The following is a 15,707-nucleotide window of genomic DNA, read 5'->3' as shown; positions in this document are numbered from 1 at the left end:
GTTTCGGCAAAGCAAGCATCTTTGGTTTAAGCAGTTTGACCCAGCCTGGCTTGCTACAGCAGAAACGGTTGAGACTGCCAAAATCCAGGACTAATGTCTCTTTCAGCAAATGCAGCAGCAGCATTAACACACTGAGGGCAATTTTCCTCTCAGTTTGTGTACTGGCTTTAGATCCTCTGTATCCCACGCACCTAAACACTACCAAGGCTGTAACTCGTTTCTCCCTTCTCCATTAGATCTTCTGCATTGCTTCTCCTTTTTCCAGGCCTTTCCTCACTTTAACTTGTAGATGGCTCTTGTACCTGCAAATACAACATAAAGATTAACATGAAGGAATACTATGCATATGCTGTCTCTTTCCTATGCATTGCTCTTCTCATCCACTTCAGTCTGAAGCTTTCGGGAGGATAAAAACTTTACTCGAGTGCTCCTGAAGCACCCTAATGCATCACTCCCTACACAGTGGGATAAAAACTGGCAGAGTATCTGGGCCCAAAGATGCTCTGGTGAATGGAGTTAAATCCAGTAGGATTTATCGGTATGAAACTTATCAGTATGAAACAAAAATAAAAAACAAAGCTTAAGAACCCCAAACACTCAATGAGAATTTAGAAAGCATTTGCCCCAGACGCCTGTGCACACAACACCTGAAGAGCTCTGTCCCAGTGTTGCATCTCCCACCGCCTCGCCACTTCACCTGTTATATACTTGCCCACTACAACTCCCTATTCCCCAACAGCAACTAGACAGCATAATCAGCAGGATAATGTAGCAGGTGTGTTCACCTCTATTCTCCAGAAATATAGGGAATATTAGCCTCCAACCTGGAGGAAGAACAAGGTTCTGCATCCACCTGTAAGGAGAGTTAGCAAGGACAAAGGAAAGGTTACAGCCTGAATCTAACCTCCCCACCGGGGGGATGTTCCTCCTGGCACTAGCATTTAATGCCATGCTCAGAGAAAAAAAATATCATCAACAGCATGCCAAAATGAAGCCATTTAAAAGAATGAATAGCAGCTATTATTTTCTTAAGACCTCGGTGTTTCTGTCTTTATGCAAGTTCATCTTGCAATAGACCTAGCTTTATTTAAATGAGAATTAGGCTGCAGCTTTTTAGTATACTCTAGGTAAAACGGGTGAACACACACAAAGGGCACCTGATAACATTATTTGCACATGCACCATTGTGTAACTGTTTCCATAGGCACAAAGGACTGTCAGGCTGCCGTAAGACTTCATGCTAACTGCTTGGTTGTGTATGTGTTATGAAATGTAAATTAGGACTCTCTCAAAAACCTGGAAAATTGTACTTATCTAAATCTCAAAGGATTAAGGAGGCAGTCGTTCAAATAGTATTTGTCGCCAAGAAACATGAAACTAGGCTCTGCAAAGATACTTTCCACAAAGAGAGAGATAGAGATCTGTTAATGTATGTGACAGTTGTTCTGCTGTACAAGCAGCTCCAAATCAAATTTGCAAAACAGTGAAACATCTGGAGAGGAGAGCCTCAGATGGTGAGAGCCGTCAACATTACGATAATGCACAGAGTGTTTCTTTACCGGGCACGATATGAAATTAAGTAGTTAATATACATGACAACTACAACAACTGACATAATTATCAAACATTTCACAACTTCTATGACTGAGTATGAGGCTGAGGGTGAGGGGCTGCCCTGTGACTTCTGTCTTGCCTCTTTCCCCTTCCAAAAGAAAGCTGCACCCACTACACCAAGTAGTTCTGAATAACAAAGCATAATAATGATACTAATTCCTTACGTGCATTTGTGCCAAAAAATATAAAATAAAAATATATTACAAGAACAAGCACAGCCCATAAACATTTTCATTGCTTCATTATTTAGGACCAACCAAGCATTTTATGAATTGTAGTTATTTATGATGTTTTATATACTCAGTGTTTGTTTATGCCCAAAAGGTTCACCGACTTCCTCACTGCAGCTCTCCATCACCCAACAGCAAGGCAGGTCAGACTTCAAATTGCATCACAAGGGTCTTATTCCTGTATCCTTGCGGGCCCTCTATCCTGCAAACACTTAGCCATGTGTTTAACTTTATGCATACAAGTAGTCTCACTGAACTCATTCATGAAATTCTAGCCTTATTTAAATTGCCATGAGTTTTACCATCGACTCCAGTTGGACCAAGATTTCATCTAATGGGAGTATTTACATCTGAAAAGCTGAACACATGTCCAAGCGTTTGTAAAGAAAGACGTCTTCACCACAAACCTGAGGCCTGTGTTGCTGTCTTATCTCTTACTGACACGTAGGACATACAAAATAATTTGCTTTTATCTTGACCTTATCTAAATTAGGATGCAATAAACAGATCATCACTAAAGCAGATTATTAAGTCATTTTTCTTCCTTCTTGGATATTATTAAGCAGGCCATTCATCCTTTCCAATCTGCTAATGTTTTCCATTCCAATAAGCACGAAATAGTGCATAATCATCTAGGCACAAAGACTGATTTTGCTTAGCTGGATACTTGCTCATTTGTACTTAGAAAAGGAATAAATTTCAGGCAGGTACAAGAGACAGAAAAACAGATTAGTTAGCTGCAGTTTTCTTTCTTTAATTACAACAGCAGCAACATTCAACCAGTCTAAATTGAATTCAATTAAATCAACGTTTAGCCAGTTCCTGATGCAACAGCTGAAATATAATCTCTGCATTTGCTTCCTCATTTAGTTTTATTTAGAACAAAAAGTGAAAGGCAACCCATGTACCTAACTTGTAACCCTCAGCAGAAAAAAAATAAAACTGCAAAGTCAACACAGATCTTTTGCTGCAGAAAGTAAAACAGCAGAAGGTACTGTTGCACACGAGTTCCTGCTGAAAGTCAGAACAATGACTAAAGAAACCAAAACTCTGACTAGAAAAAACAACATGCTTTCTTCTGATTACCATACTGCTTACTATATTTATGAGTTTAGAAATTCCTGAGGGCATAATTTGATACTAATTTAATCACTCTGTTGGAAGATTCACTGATTGCAGTCCATCCCGTCACTCCCTCCATGACCTGCGCTGTTGGCGCAGACATAAGATAGCACTGCAAGTAATACTAAGATGAAAAATGTCCGTTATTATATGTGCAATTAAATATGCATATTAAATGCAATTGTCCTGCTACGCACAGGGTTCTTTTGCATTTTACAAAACAAAATATGGCATGATGAGCAGTCTTCCTTGAGCAGCTTATTCTACAAGTGTGTGATTACTTACCCTTGGCGAAGGACTAACTGGCATGATTTCAGGCTCATGCTATGAATTATCACAGTATCTGCTCTTCCTTAGCAGGACAGCATTCTGCTATCTCACGCATTTTATATAGGATTCCATGAAAAATAAGGATGGAAAACAAATACTCTTCACTCACTAGTATCTTCCCAGCCACATAATACAGCATATAAAATATAATATTGTGCTTTTTTTTTTTTTTATCCTCTACACACATGCTTCCCCGCAACTTCTTATCTTAAAGGAGGTATGCAAAATAAAGCGTTCTCAGGGCTGCTGTTCAAGCGAAAACACTCAGCCATCACTCCCACTGTGCTACACAATGAACAGATGTCCCTACAGCCTTGCCCACGCTAAGGCGATCAAGTGCAACTTACACTTTTAAGCAGTATTGTTTAAATTACACTAGGCCAGAAAAAAGCAGAGCTTCTCAAAAACTGATTTTAATCCCACCCATCACTGAAAATTCTCATCCAAATCACTCAGATTTTTCTTACATATTTACGGAAAGAATGAGACATAGTCTTTAATAACAGTGTTCATGGCAGAATCCCATAAGCTTTTCCATACTTACATTTACTTGTGTATCAGCATTTTTTTTTGTATGCTTTAGAATCACTTATTCAGAAAAAGGTACTGTATCATGTTGGGATTCAGCAATAAGAAACTGACATTTAAACCTTTAGCTGCAAAACGAGCTCATACACTTTTTCACACCATTAACAACTAGCACAGCGCGAACATAAACCGAAACTCCTCACCTATAAGAAGCTACTGTACAAAATCCACAAATTTCAGACTGCAAGATGTTCAGAACAAGCCAAGCAGAGAGTCAGGTAGGTAGACGTAAATATCATGCATGCACAACGTGATTTTTGGAAACTGTGCCTAACAGGGTGGTACCTCGCTCCAAGCTACTGCGTCAGAGCCTTTCAACATACGTGTGTTGTGCACATCACCATGGCACCTGCAGACCTGTCTGTACTATCCAATTTTTCTGTTTAGACAAAGCTCCTTTTCCAGCGCTAACCCCAAGGAGCACAGAGACCTACAGAATATGAAGAGCACCAAACCTCCTGTTTCTCCTGCAAAAACAGTTGATTCCCAAACACATCAAGTCAACAGCTCTGAAATACAGTATGTTGAGCACACATCTTAGCATCAGATGGACAAAACACCACTCCAATTCCTATACAGTTGGTATTTTTATCACTTTTCAAGAGTAAAACATCAAATATTAACACTTCTTAGCATTACACACTAGTGGATTAAGTATGTAGCACAAAAGCTGGTGAAAGCAAATACTCCTTAAACCTTATTTTCTTTGTGGGATCTTTTTCCCACCTCACCAGACAGTTTCCAAAACCCTAGATGAGGTGGCCTTTAACTATTTTCAGAAGAGATTGCATATAATGGTTGAAATTGAAACATTAAGAAGAAAAATTAAAGGAAGAGCTGACTGTCCCCTACAGGAGAAGAATTACCTACAGAATCTCTCACAGGTTTATTATGCCTCAGCAAATCAATTTTGTTTGGTTATAAACATTTACTTTTTTCTTAATATCCTTACATTATTTTCTTTGTCAAGTGCTAAAAGCAGGCTTTAAATTCCAGAGGACAAACTAGCTTCCTGCTGCATGGATGTGTAATCCTTCCTTCTTGTTTTAACCCTGTATCAGCCAGCCATAAAGCTCCAAGCACCTAGGTCCATCATAAATCAGGATAATTCAGGATTCTGTTTTGAATGCATACAAACCTACTCATTCAACATGAATCAAAACAGTTAGAGAGATGCTTTTTACAAAACACGTAGGTAAAATCCCACAGCACTGTGGCCAATATGTTGTGGACAAGCAGCAACTTTATGGAAAAAGGAACACATATACAGGGACTTCCATTAAGCTTCCTTCCTTTAAGGCCAAACCATCCTTTTAAAACAGCCAGATGCCCTTATCATGCTGAACCAACCAATGCAACATACATATTAAAGATGCAATTTCAGCTGCCAAGAGCTTGCAATCATGTTACAAGTAGAAATGGTGAAAAGGGAAACAGAAGCAGCATGAGATGCAATGGCTTGCACAGTAGCTCGGGGCTCATCCAGACACACAACCCCAGGCCTAGTGGGGTGGGTATGGCTTTCATCTCAGGTTGCCCCTGCCAGCAATTCTCCATACGCCCCATAACCACACTCAGGGTGCCACAAGTGTTAACTCAGGCTCACACAGACCTGGTGTGGAGCTGATTCCTACAATCGCTGCAAAGACCAAGAGGAGCATGAAGATAGCTGGCAGCAAAAGGCAGCCTGCATGGTGCTCTGAAGGGATCCAGCTTGGAGTTTGCTTTTTTAACGGGAGGTCAGCAATACAAGCAGCTATCTACTTTCTGGCCTTTCCCCATAGTGAAGTCTGTCTTCTTAAAAAAGATAAAAAGGACCACGTCAACAATTCTCCAGGATGCATGGTGTTTATTAAAGAGAAATACTACGATTTTTAACAATTCGAGCAATTTACATATAGGAGATGAGTAATGTACTGTGAAATGGAGTAGAACATACAGCTCTATCTTCTCACACACGATACAAAATTTATTCAAGTATACTGGTGTTAAAAGGAAGCTATAAAGAACTGCTTGTGTTACCAAAAAAAATTGCTACACACAAAAACGCAATGTTATTTGATTAAAAATTTTCATCATTCTCTTAGTACTTTTTCTTTCTGCAAGGTTTTTTTTATATAGCTATGCAGCATTTAAATTATTTTTTGGCACTGAAATCCTAATTCAGATCAAAGGATTTTTAAAAAGCCTTAGTTTTCTTCTGCTTTAATTATAAAAATGTAAAGAGATCAGAAGTTTAATTACAAATAATTAATTAAAGAAAGAAACCTTTCTTCTGCAACTAGCATTAATTTTGCAAAACCGATCCTCCTTCCCTCCAAGGGGAAAAAAAAAGCTTTAAAATTTTCCTCAAGTACAACGGAAATTGTTTGGGGAAAACAAAGAACATGCACCGAAGCTCCACGGAATTTATTACAAGGAAATTCTTGTTACAATTCACAGCTTTTCAGCAAGGAAATACACAAATAGATGTACACCATTCCCAGACGTATTTGCTCAGGAACCGTAACGTGTTTCTTCCTTTTTGGCATGGGATTTGCTGGGGGAAGATATGGAAGGTCAAAAAGAAGGGGGGGCAGAATAAGAACATCCTTGCTAGAGACCCACAAACCAAACTTCCAAACAAAGCTTCACATCCGATATCCAGGAGTTGCCCAGGATGATTCACTGGTGCAATTCCGGCATCAAGATGGACAGCCTGGTCAATAAATAGTCTTCATCCAAGAAAACAAATATCTTCTTATTTTAGTGGTATCTAGAGGACTGATGAATAACACACAAAATGATGCAGTATCTTAAGAAGCCTTATTTCTGAGCCTAATTTCTTCTTCACCTTGTTATTAAAATAATTAAAACAATCAACACCGCAAACGCACTAAGCATTCAAATCAAATAAGTACCGTATCGAGCACAAGCAAAGGCATGATTGCACCTTCACCTCCACATAACTGACAGAAATGAGAGGATATGACAAGGCATAGTATTCCCTCAAGTGTTTTTTATTTGAAAATAAAGGTTTTTTTGTTGGTGGTGGTGGTTTTTAAAAGAGTATTAAGCATGAAAAAGACTATATAGCAGAGGGTTGATAACAGAACAACAAATGTATTCTTGCACTCACAGCATCCCACTGAAGCCAGTACAGGCTCCTTCCACTTCAGTAAGAGAAATACACGGTGTTATTTGGGATTAGGAAAGCTATTCCAGTGTCCAGAAAGGTGACTGCGAGCATCTCATCTGGATTTATACCTGGACCTAATTGCCTTCTCAAAGCAGCAGAGTAAAAGGCCACGCAAAAAAAAAAAAAAAAAAAAAAGAGCCATACAAATATAACCGAGTAACAGGGGATGCCACAGACCAGTCCAGTTGCCTACCACAGTAATGGTCTGTACCCCTATGTGGAAAGTCCTCCTTCAGTCACCTCTCACCCCGGGGCTTCCTGGGCTGTCTGGGCTAGGAGCAGTGCTGAGGCCAACGCGCTTCACTGCTAAAGAGGGGGAAACACTCACAGCACATAGTGACCCCACAAACAAATTCAGGAGCTGCTGTGGCAGACTCCAAAGGGAAGTTCGTCCAGCTCCCTACTGGAAGGCAGATGCCAGAATTGACTCCGTCTCAAGTTTTAGGTATAAAACAAAAGTCTGCTGTTCCATTTACTGTTCTGACTGCATGCACTCCTACACACTCTTTTAGAGACTACACTGATTTTGTAACAGGTTTTGCAGCACGTATATGGGCCATTTGTATAAACCACTGGAAAAAAAAAAAAAGATATGAAAAAATAGCTTATGCTGAAAGCACAGTGTTTCCAATAAAACAAACAGCAATTAAAGAGATGAGATGAAGGAAAGAAGGGATGTGAAGACAGTCAACGTCTTACCCCCAGCTGAAACCTCCCACTATTCCTGAAAAATCTCCTCCTAAAGCCAACATAAAACAAAAGCCAACATAATTCCCAGTGTCCTAGCACCATGGTTCCACATCGGCGGGCAGCTCAGCACCACCGCACAGCTCTCTCTCCTCCTCTCACTCCCCCTCCTCAGCAGAGGAGGGGGAGAAAAACATAATGAAAAAGGGCTCAAGGGTTGAGATAAGGACAGAGAGATCATTCACCCATTACCATCATGGGCAAAACAGACTCAGTGCAGGGAGATTAATGTAATTTATTGCCTGTTACTAACAGATTAGAAACTGAACACACCTTCCCCTCTCCCCTTCTCCCAGGCAGCGCAGGGGAACAGGGAATGAGGGCTGTGGTCAGTCCCTAACACTTTATAATCTACCACTCCTCCATCTTCATGCTCTTCCCCTGCTCCAACATAGGGCCCGTCCCACAGGATGCCATCCTTCCCAAACTGATCCTACGTGGGCTGCCCACATGCAGCAGCTCTTGAAGAACCACTCCCATATGGGTCTGTACCAGGGGATCTATCCATCAGCAGCAAACTGCTCCAGCACAGGTCCCCCACGGGCAGCAGCTCCCCCCAGACCCTCTGCTCCTGTGTGGGCTCCTCTCCACAGGCTGCAGCTCCAGCCTGGGAGCTGCTCCTGCGAGGGCTCTCCATGGGCCACAGCCTCCTCCATGCCACAGCCACCTGCTCCACCAGGGGCTCCTCCATGGGCTGCAGCGTGGAGATCTGCTCCATGTGGGACACACAGGCTGCAGGGGGACAGTCCGCTCCACCAGGGACCTCTCTGCAGGCTACACGGGAACTTCTGCTGTGTGCCTGGAGCACTTCCTGTCCTCCTTCTGCACTGACCTCAGTGTCCGCAAAGCTGCTTCTCACCCACCTCTCCATGCTGTTGTTGCACAGCTGGTGGTGGTTGTTTGTTGTTTTTTTTTTTTTTTCCCCATTCTTAAATCCATTCTCACGGAGCCACAACCAATGTCACTCACTGGCTCAGTTCTAGTTAGTGGCATGTCCCTCAAAGTGAAATAGAGTTTAACATGCTACTTGATCCTCAACTGCCATTCCTGCAATCCATCAGGTTTCTTTGTTTTGCAAGAAGCTGACAAATATGAGTGCTGTGCCATCAGGAGAGGGCAGAGCCTAAGTACCCACCATTACCTTTGTAGATGACCATTACGATCCATTCACAAGTCTGCAAGGTGTTTTGACTGCACTGATGGAACAAACTGAGCAGTAGAGTCAACCTGTTAATATCCCAGGTGTTTCCAAAAAAACGCCCTTTGTCTCTTCAAGTTTCATTCAGCAATAGGCTAGGCTTTACAGAAAAATAGTTCAGTGTAGAGTTCTTCAGAGCATGAAACTGGGAACATAATTATAGGATTTGCACCTTCTGCTGCTTACTTGGGAGGGACCATCCATGCAAGCCATAAACATACATATCCCATGTCTAGAGGACTATCCTGAGGCTATAGATACATGACTTAGGAGCCTGATCTAGAACTGAAACAAAATGCCATGGTTATTCTGACTTAACTAGCCTGCCCATGAGCTCCCATTTTAAAGGAAGGTAAGAAAGGTTTATATGAATCAGTCACCCCAGGCGAAAAAGCATGGGAGGTTCAACATTTGCAAAGCCTCAAAGGCCAACAATAGACTTCTGCAACCAAGAGAAATTAAAAATAAATAAAATTGGGGGTCAAAGCACCCAGAAACAAAACTTCTGGCAGAAGGTACAGATTACAGTAAAATAAATCCACCTTTCAATCAACCATTTCTGACAAAAAAATTAGGGATGGTGAACAGTTTAAAAATTATTATAAAAAAAAAAAAAAGACAGTTGATCCAAGTGATATATCAAGCCTTTAAAATAATTCAAAAACAAAACCTATTAAAATCTAACCATAAGAATTGGCCCAAGAAACAGATTCGGTTTTACATAAGTAACAATGAGAATAAGCATCTTTCTCTTAAAATTTAGTCTGTTTTTCCAGTTTGGAGCAACTTTCACCACAGGTTGCCAACAGGCTCACATCTACAGCTTAAACATCAAATATTTCAGCTAAAGAAAGAAATTCCATAAACAAACAGCAAAGCCTGCTTCAGACAACTTCACAGAAAAAAAAATAATCTTAGCAGCCAACAAGGAAAAGGCAAACTTCCAGATGAGGAAGGCAAAGGAGCTCTAATTCAGCGTTCTTGCAGCTATCAGATGGTTAACAAATTGAGATGAGAGTCTTCTGTGCCTTTTGAGCAACTTTCACTCTGGCAAACTTAAAGGATTCAGAAGTGCAGCTGGAATACATATGGGAGATGCAGGAGAAAGTGGATCATTTGAATTTGTAACTCCATTGTGCGCTGGAAGAACTTCCTGCAGATGAGATGCATCCCGCCAGTGACGCAGGGAGACTCTCCATCTGCTAACGGTAATGAATTTATTCTCTAAACCACCTACCAAAAGTGACACAGTTTATGTTAGTGATATATATGCAACAGAAATCTTAAAATAAAGCCTGCAAGGACAATTTCTTTTTTGCTTCCAAAAATCCCTATACTAGAGCATCTCCACTGGAGGAAAAAAAAAAATTATTTTGATGAAACAGATTTCACATTCTGATTAAGGTGTTTCATTCAACACAAATTTTTTATGCATAAATGTTTTTTAAAGTTAAAGCCAAATATACTTCTAGATGATGTTTAGCGTTTAAAATAGAACAGGTATCACAGTAATAGAACATTATCATGCCAGCTTCATCCCATTAGACAGTCGATTACTGGTTTGCTTGGTTGGTCCTCAACTACAATAGCTGAAAACCATGTTGCTTCAGTTACTCAGGCATCTTTGCTGCATTACGTTTTGCTTTATCAGCACATACAAGGCCATGTTTCATATGCAAATTATCTTAAGGGTCACTTTAAATTAGCACATTTAAGAGAGTAAAGGAGGGACAATGGGAAAACGCTGCAGAGAAATTGTGAATATCTTCTTCCCATTTTTACTGACCACCAGCCTCACTATTGAAACTGAAGAGACTGCAGTCACCTGAGAACTGGATCTATTGCAAGCTGCTGGAGATAACACACTTGGTGCTGAGAAATGGAGAGGAGATGACAAAAAGGAGCCACAAAAATCACAAATGTAAATTAATAATCAAATATACACATACAACGAGGAAACAGATGGCAAGTAATTTTCCCCAGTGTACTTACACTTGTTCTTCTAGAGCCTGTATTTGGGTCACTTGCTAGATTAATTCTCATGTGTCAGACCCAACAGAGGTACTGTGCAATGGGCACAGCCTCAGCCTATTTTTAAATTATGCTCGTTTGACACTACACTGTGAAGGCATTCATTAGAATTTCTTCAGTGCAGCTTGTAATACTGCCCCGCAACTTTGAAACCAGGCTGCCTGATGTCATTTCTACCATCAGCAAGACTGCCCCGTTCAGGCCTACTGAACACAGCACAAGCTACAGAAATCTGGTCAGTGCTACCACATCTCATGGAGGCATCCAACACAGAGGCAGACAAGCCTGACAAAACTGGTGCTCTGGAAAATATATACAGCAGGCTACAGAGAAAATACACCACTGGAGGTTACAGATTCTTCCTAACACCCTCCTTAAACTATGCCTTTCTTCTCATGTTTAGGAGTACAAAGGAATACCTCAACGGATGAGTTGCTTTTGACATGTGCGCTGTAGCAGCAGCATATGACCCCAGGATACTTGGAGCACTAAATCTTCCACACCTCAGCTACAAACTGACAGGGACCTGTCTTACTTAGCACAGGTCACGCGAAGGACCACAGTCTCAACGCGAGGCACCCGCAGGTCAAACTGTCTGCTTTAGGGTGGGCTTACATGGCAAAGGAAAATAATGATACCAGGGTGTCAGACTAATTGCAGCCACAGGTTTCCCTCCTGTAATACTGGTAGACATTAGCATGAAACAAGGACTGTATGTGCAGTGACTAGAGATTAGCTCCCCCTTAATCTGGCAGGAATCTGGATTTAACTCAGCGCAACAATGAAGATCTTCAACACTTCCGTAGAAATCAAAATTGCATTTCTCGCTACCCCTCCTTATTGTTTCCAAAATGATTTTGCTCAGCAATAAATAAAGCTTTATTAGCATGCCATGTGAGCTCACTGTGGCATTAGTCGAACATCAAAATATTTCCACCCCCTCTTCCCATATTCATCTCTTCTAAAACAAATATGCAAAAAGAGAATGGGAAATATATTAGTTCCTAAATTAACAAGGAGGTTGGTGGAAGAGGATTCTCTCCCCCCAATAATCTACACACATAACTAGGAAATATCACAGCTGTCTGCAAAAATTGCAGCAGCAGAGAACAGGGTGACAAAAGCTTGTTTTCTAGGTTCACAGAGGAAAAAAAAAAAAAAGGCAGTGTTTCTTCTTTATCCTAGCTCTCAGATTTAGAAGCTGTCACTTTAATTCAAAATAATCAATTGACATATTGATTATAAAGATCATGTTTACACTGATTACACTCATGCCACATCTCTCTCCAGCTGAGTTAGGTAGACTCATGATGAAAAGTGAGAATGTGTACTTTTTTTTTTTTAAACTCAACTTCCTCAGAGCTTAAATTCAATTTTAGCTTAATTGGGTGAAGGGTAGGAAATAAAAATATTGAATCCTTTGATATAAAGTCATAAACCCCAGACTACAAGCAAGCTTATTATATCACTGTCCGTACAGTCTTTGGTTTGGTGCTGTGCAGCCGCTAAAATATTAAGTTTTACCATTGGGAAATTGATTTTGTTATAAGAAGTTTTTACAATGCCACTTAATCTTAACCAACCTACATTAAAAAAAAATATACAGAACGCAATTACAGAAACCCTTTATATAGTAAGCTTGATCACTATATTAAAAAAAAAAAAAAAAAAGAACAGCCTGATGTAATTTCAATATAATGGCAATGGAAGCAGAAAAAGCTGTAGCAATATGCTGCCCTCCTGAAACAAAGATTGCAGGTTCCTAGCTTAAATGCACAATCTTGATTCACTTAAAGTTAGTAGCATGATCCATCTCCCACATGGAGGGCTGTGTCCTGCAGCTCCAGCATCGACCTCCTTTTCTAGCGTTACGTTTCAAGTAGGCTCCTGCAGGGCAGCAAGATTCTGTGATTACAGTTAAAAGAATACTTTAGGTCTGAGAGCCTTGCCTCTTTGAATAGATAACCATTTCTAGTTCAACAATTACCAGCATGCAACAGCCATTTCTGCCTTTCCCCTTCCAGGGCTGCAGTTGAAAGGCATCCTAATTAGATGACCCCGCATACAGAATTGCCATTAATTGGCTTTTAGAGCACTCTAGTGAATACCTAAATCTTAGTTACAATGAGAAGTACTTTCTTTAGTTAGAAGGTAAACATACCGACACTGCCGTGTTTTGGAACACCTCTTAAATAGCGTGGGATTAATATTAGGAAGACAGCGCATTATTACCTTTTCCACCCGTTCCTCGATGACACTCATGCATCCCCACTTCCCAACCGTGTTAAAGCACACTCAGGCAAGATCAAGAGTAACCCTGACCTCCACATCAATAACATCAGGTAGTATTTCAAACTGCCTTCCATCCCCAGCCAATCTGAACTGGCCTGCAGGACAGGCTTGTAAGCACGTCCTTAAACAACCCAGTTTTGCCTAAATATTGCAACATATGCCACTTGGGTTTACGTAAATATTCCACAACTCCTGCAGCTCTTAACTAAAACAAGCGGGTCTGAAACAGTGTCAGTGTGTCAAAATATTCACTGCTTTCTATTGATCCAACTCAGACCTCGCCTGTCAGAGTAACAGTTGATTTTTTTTTCTTTTACCATTCATGAATGAAGTTTTAAGTTGCAGGTTAAGTTTAAGGCAGATTTAAACAATAAAAACCCTCATCCGTAACTGGAAGGCTCACACGAGCCTACAACACTTCGCTTCGCGGGACTTCAGGTTCATACCAGCGACCTGCAGGACCAAAACCAGAGGTGCCAGGACCCGCAGGGGACATGGTGCCCGGCACCCACCCGAGCACGGGGGGCTTTGTGGCCACAGCCCTAGTGCAGGATGATGCTGGAACAGAGCGAGGCCCTAGCGCAGCAGGTGCAGCACCCCACACCACGGCGGGACAGGATGGGGAGACCCCCGAGGTGGCAACCCGCGGGCTGCAGGCAGGTGCTTAGGATTTTTCATTTTGCCTCGGACCGAGGCAGAAGCCCAGCCAAGGATGCAGCTGACCCCTTCCCACCCTCGGGGACAGCTCGGGCCCCGAGCAGCACCACCCGCCGACCGGGGGCTGCGGGACCCGGCGCGGAGCTGTCAGAGCAGCCCCGTGCTGGCCTCTGGGGGGGTTCAGGCCGGCGGCGGGCGAAGCGCCCCAGCACGGTCAGTAACTTCACCCACCCGCGCCGCTCTCCCCGGTACGTGTTAATTACGCACCCGTTTTAATCGCGCCCGGATTAAGCCGCGAAGCGGGGTTTCCCCCGGGAGCTACCGGCCGGGGTGGGGGGCACAGACACCCGCCCGACGGCGGCGGCTCCCGGGGGGCTGGGGGCAGGTGGGCAGCCCCCTCCTTCCCTCCATCCCTCCCCCGTGTCCCCTACCTGTCGTCGTAGCAGAAGTCTGCGCCCAGCGTGTTGAGGTACAGGGCGAGCCCCAGGGCGCCGCTCACCAACTCCGCGACCATCTCTCCGCCCGCCGCCGCCGCGCTCGCACCGGGGCAGCCCCCCCAGCACCGACCCCGCCGCCGCCGCCGCCCCCCGGCTCCGCGCTCCAACGGCGGCCGCAGCCCGGCGGCGTCCCCCCGCCGCTCCCTACCCCATGGCAGCGGGCACAGCCCAGCACCAGGGCGCGGCGGCAGCCGCCCCCCCTCAGCACGGCCCCGGCCCGCGCCCCCTCGCAGCCGAGCCGGGCGCCGCCGCCGAGGCTCTGGGAGCGCCCGCGTGGGGCGCCCCGGGCTCCCAGCGCGCCTGCGTGCGGGGCCGCCCCCCGGCCGCCCCCCGCCCCGCCCCGGCCCGCCCCGCCCCGCCGGGGGCTGCCCGCTGCCGCCGCAGCGCTCCCGAACGGGTGTTGGGGCCGCTCCTCCGTACCCCGGCCCCGCTTCCCCACTCTCTCCGCGTCTTCTTCTTAGCCTTTGTCTTTTTCTTCTCCTTTTCGTTGGCGCTGTTCTCCTTGCTTTTCCCATTGCTCTTTTCCTCTTGTGTTGTTTTTTTCTTTTTAATTTCATTTTTTTCCTCTTTTTTTTTTTTTTTTTTGCCCCTTTTCTTCCTTTTTACTCCTCCCCCCAAGCCCACATCGTTAGCAGGAAAGCCAGGACCCGCATCGCGGGATGCCGTGGCAGAGCAGGGGGCTCCGCACTCCCGCTTGCCCCGAGCCTCCCGCTCTCCCGCCGTGATGGTGACAGGACGTCCACCCGCGGGGGTTCCCGCTGGGCAAACCGAAAGCAAAGCACCGAAACTTGGCAGGGAAGCGAGCGCAGCCCGAGGCGAGCGGCGCCGCAAGCCGGGCTCCCCGCAAGCAGGCGGGCGGCGGGGCCGTGCCTGCGCCCCGGGCAGGGAGGGCGCAGCCTGAGGGGGGTCGGGAAAGGGCCCGTGTGGGGACCCGGCTGCGGGAATAACGCCCTGAAACCGTTCTCGGTAATTCGGGGGGTGCGCAGGCACGAAGTTACGGAAGGGGTTCGGGTCCGTCAAGCTGCTTGTTTCCTTTTTTCGAGAGTTTTTTAAGTCTCGCCTCCGCTTTGTGCCAGCCAGGCGTTTCTGTAACCGTTCCCTCATGATTTCCATCAAGTGGCACATCATGCTGTCGCAGAAGAATGGGAGCCTGTGCATCAAGCTGCGTATTATAAATTGGGGAGCTTTTAACAAGTTTCCTTTCTCCCCTACGTGATTATTTA

The 15,707-nt window shown here is 44.0% G+C and overlaps 1 protein-coding gene across 1 annotated transcript in view; it reads right to left on the bottom strand.

Moving 5' to 3' along the window:
* The window catches only part of TMTC2 (transmembrane O-mannosyltransferase targeting cadherins 2), a 255,410-nt gene extending 240,883 nt beyond the window's left edge, over positions 1-14,527 (bottom strand). Inside the window, exon 1 of the mRNA XM_084306356.1 lies at positions 14,419-14,527. Coding sequence (XP_084162482.1) covers positions 14,419-14,501 — 83 coding nt within the window. The 5' untranslated portion in view covers positions 14,502-14,527. The remainder of the gene's footprint in view (positions 1-14,418) is intronic.
* Positions 14,528-15,707: the final 1,180 nt, after the last annotated feature.

The sequence above is a fragment of the Netta rufina genome (assembly GCF_964035555.1).
Source record: "Netta rufina genome assembly, chromosome: 1".
In the NCBI taxonomy this organism is placed as follows: Eukaryota; Metazoa; Chordata; class Aves; order Anseriformes; family Anatidae; genus Netta; species Netta rufina.
This window is presented reverse-complemented; position numbering and strand designations above follow the sequence as displayed.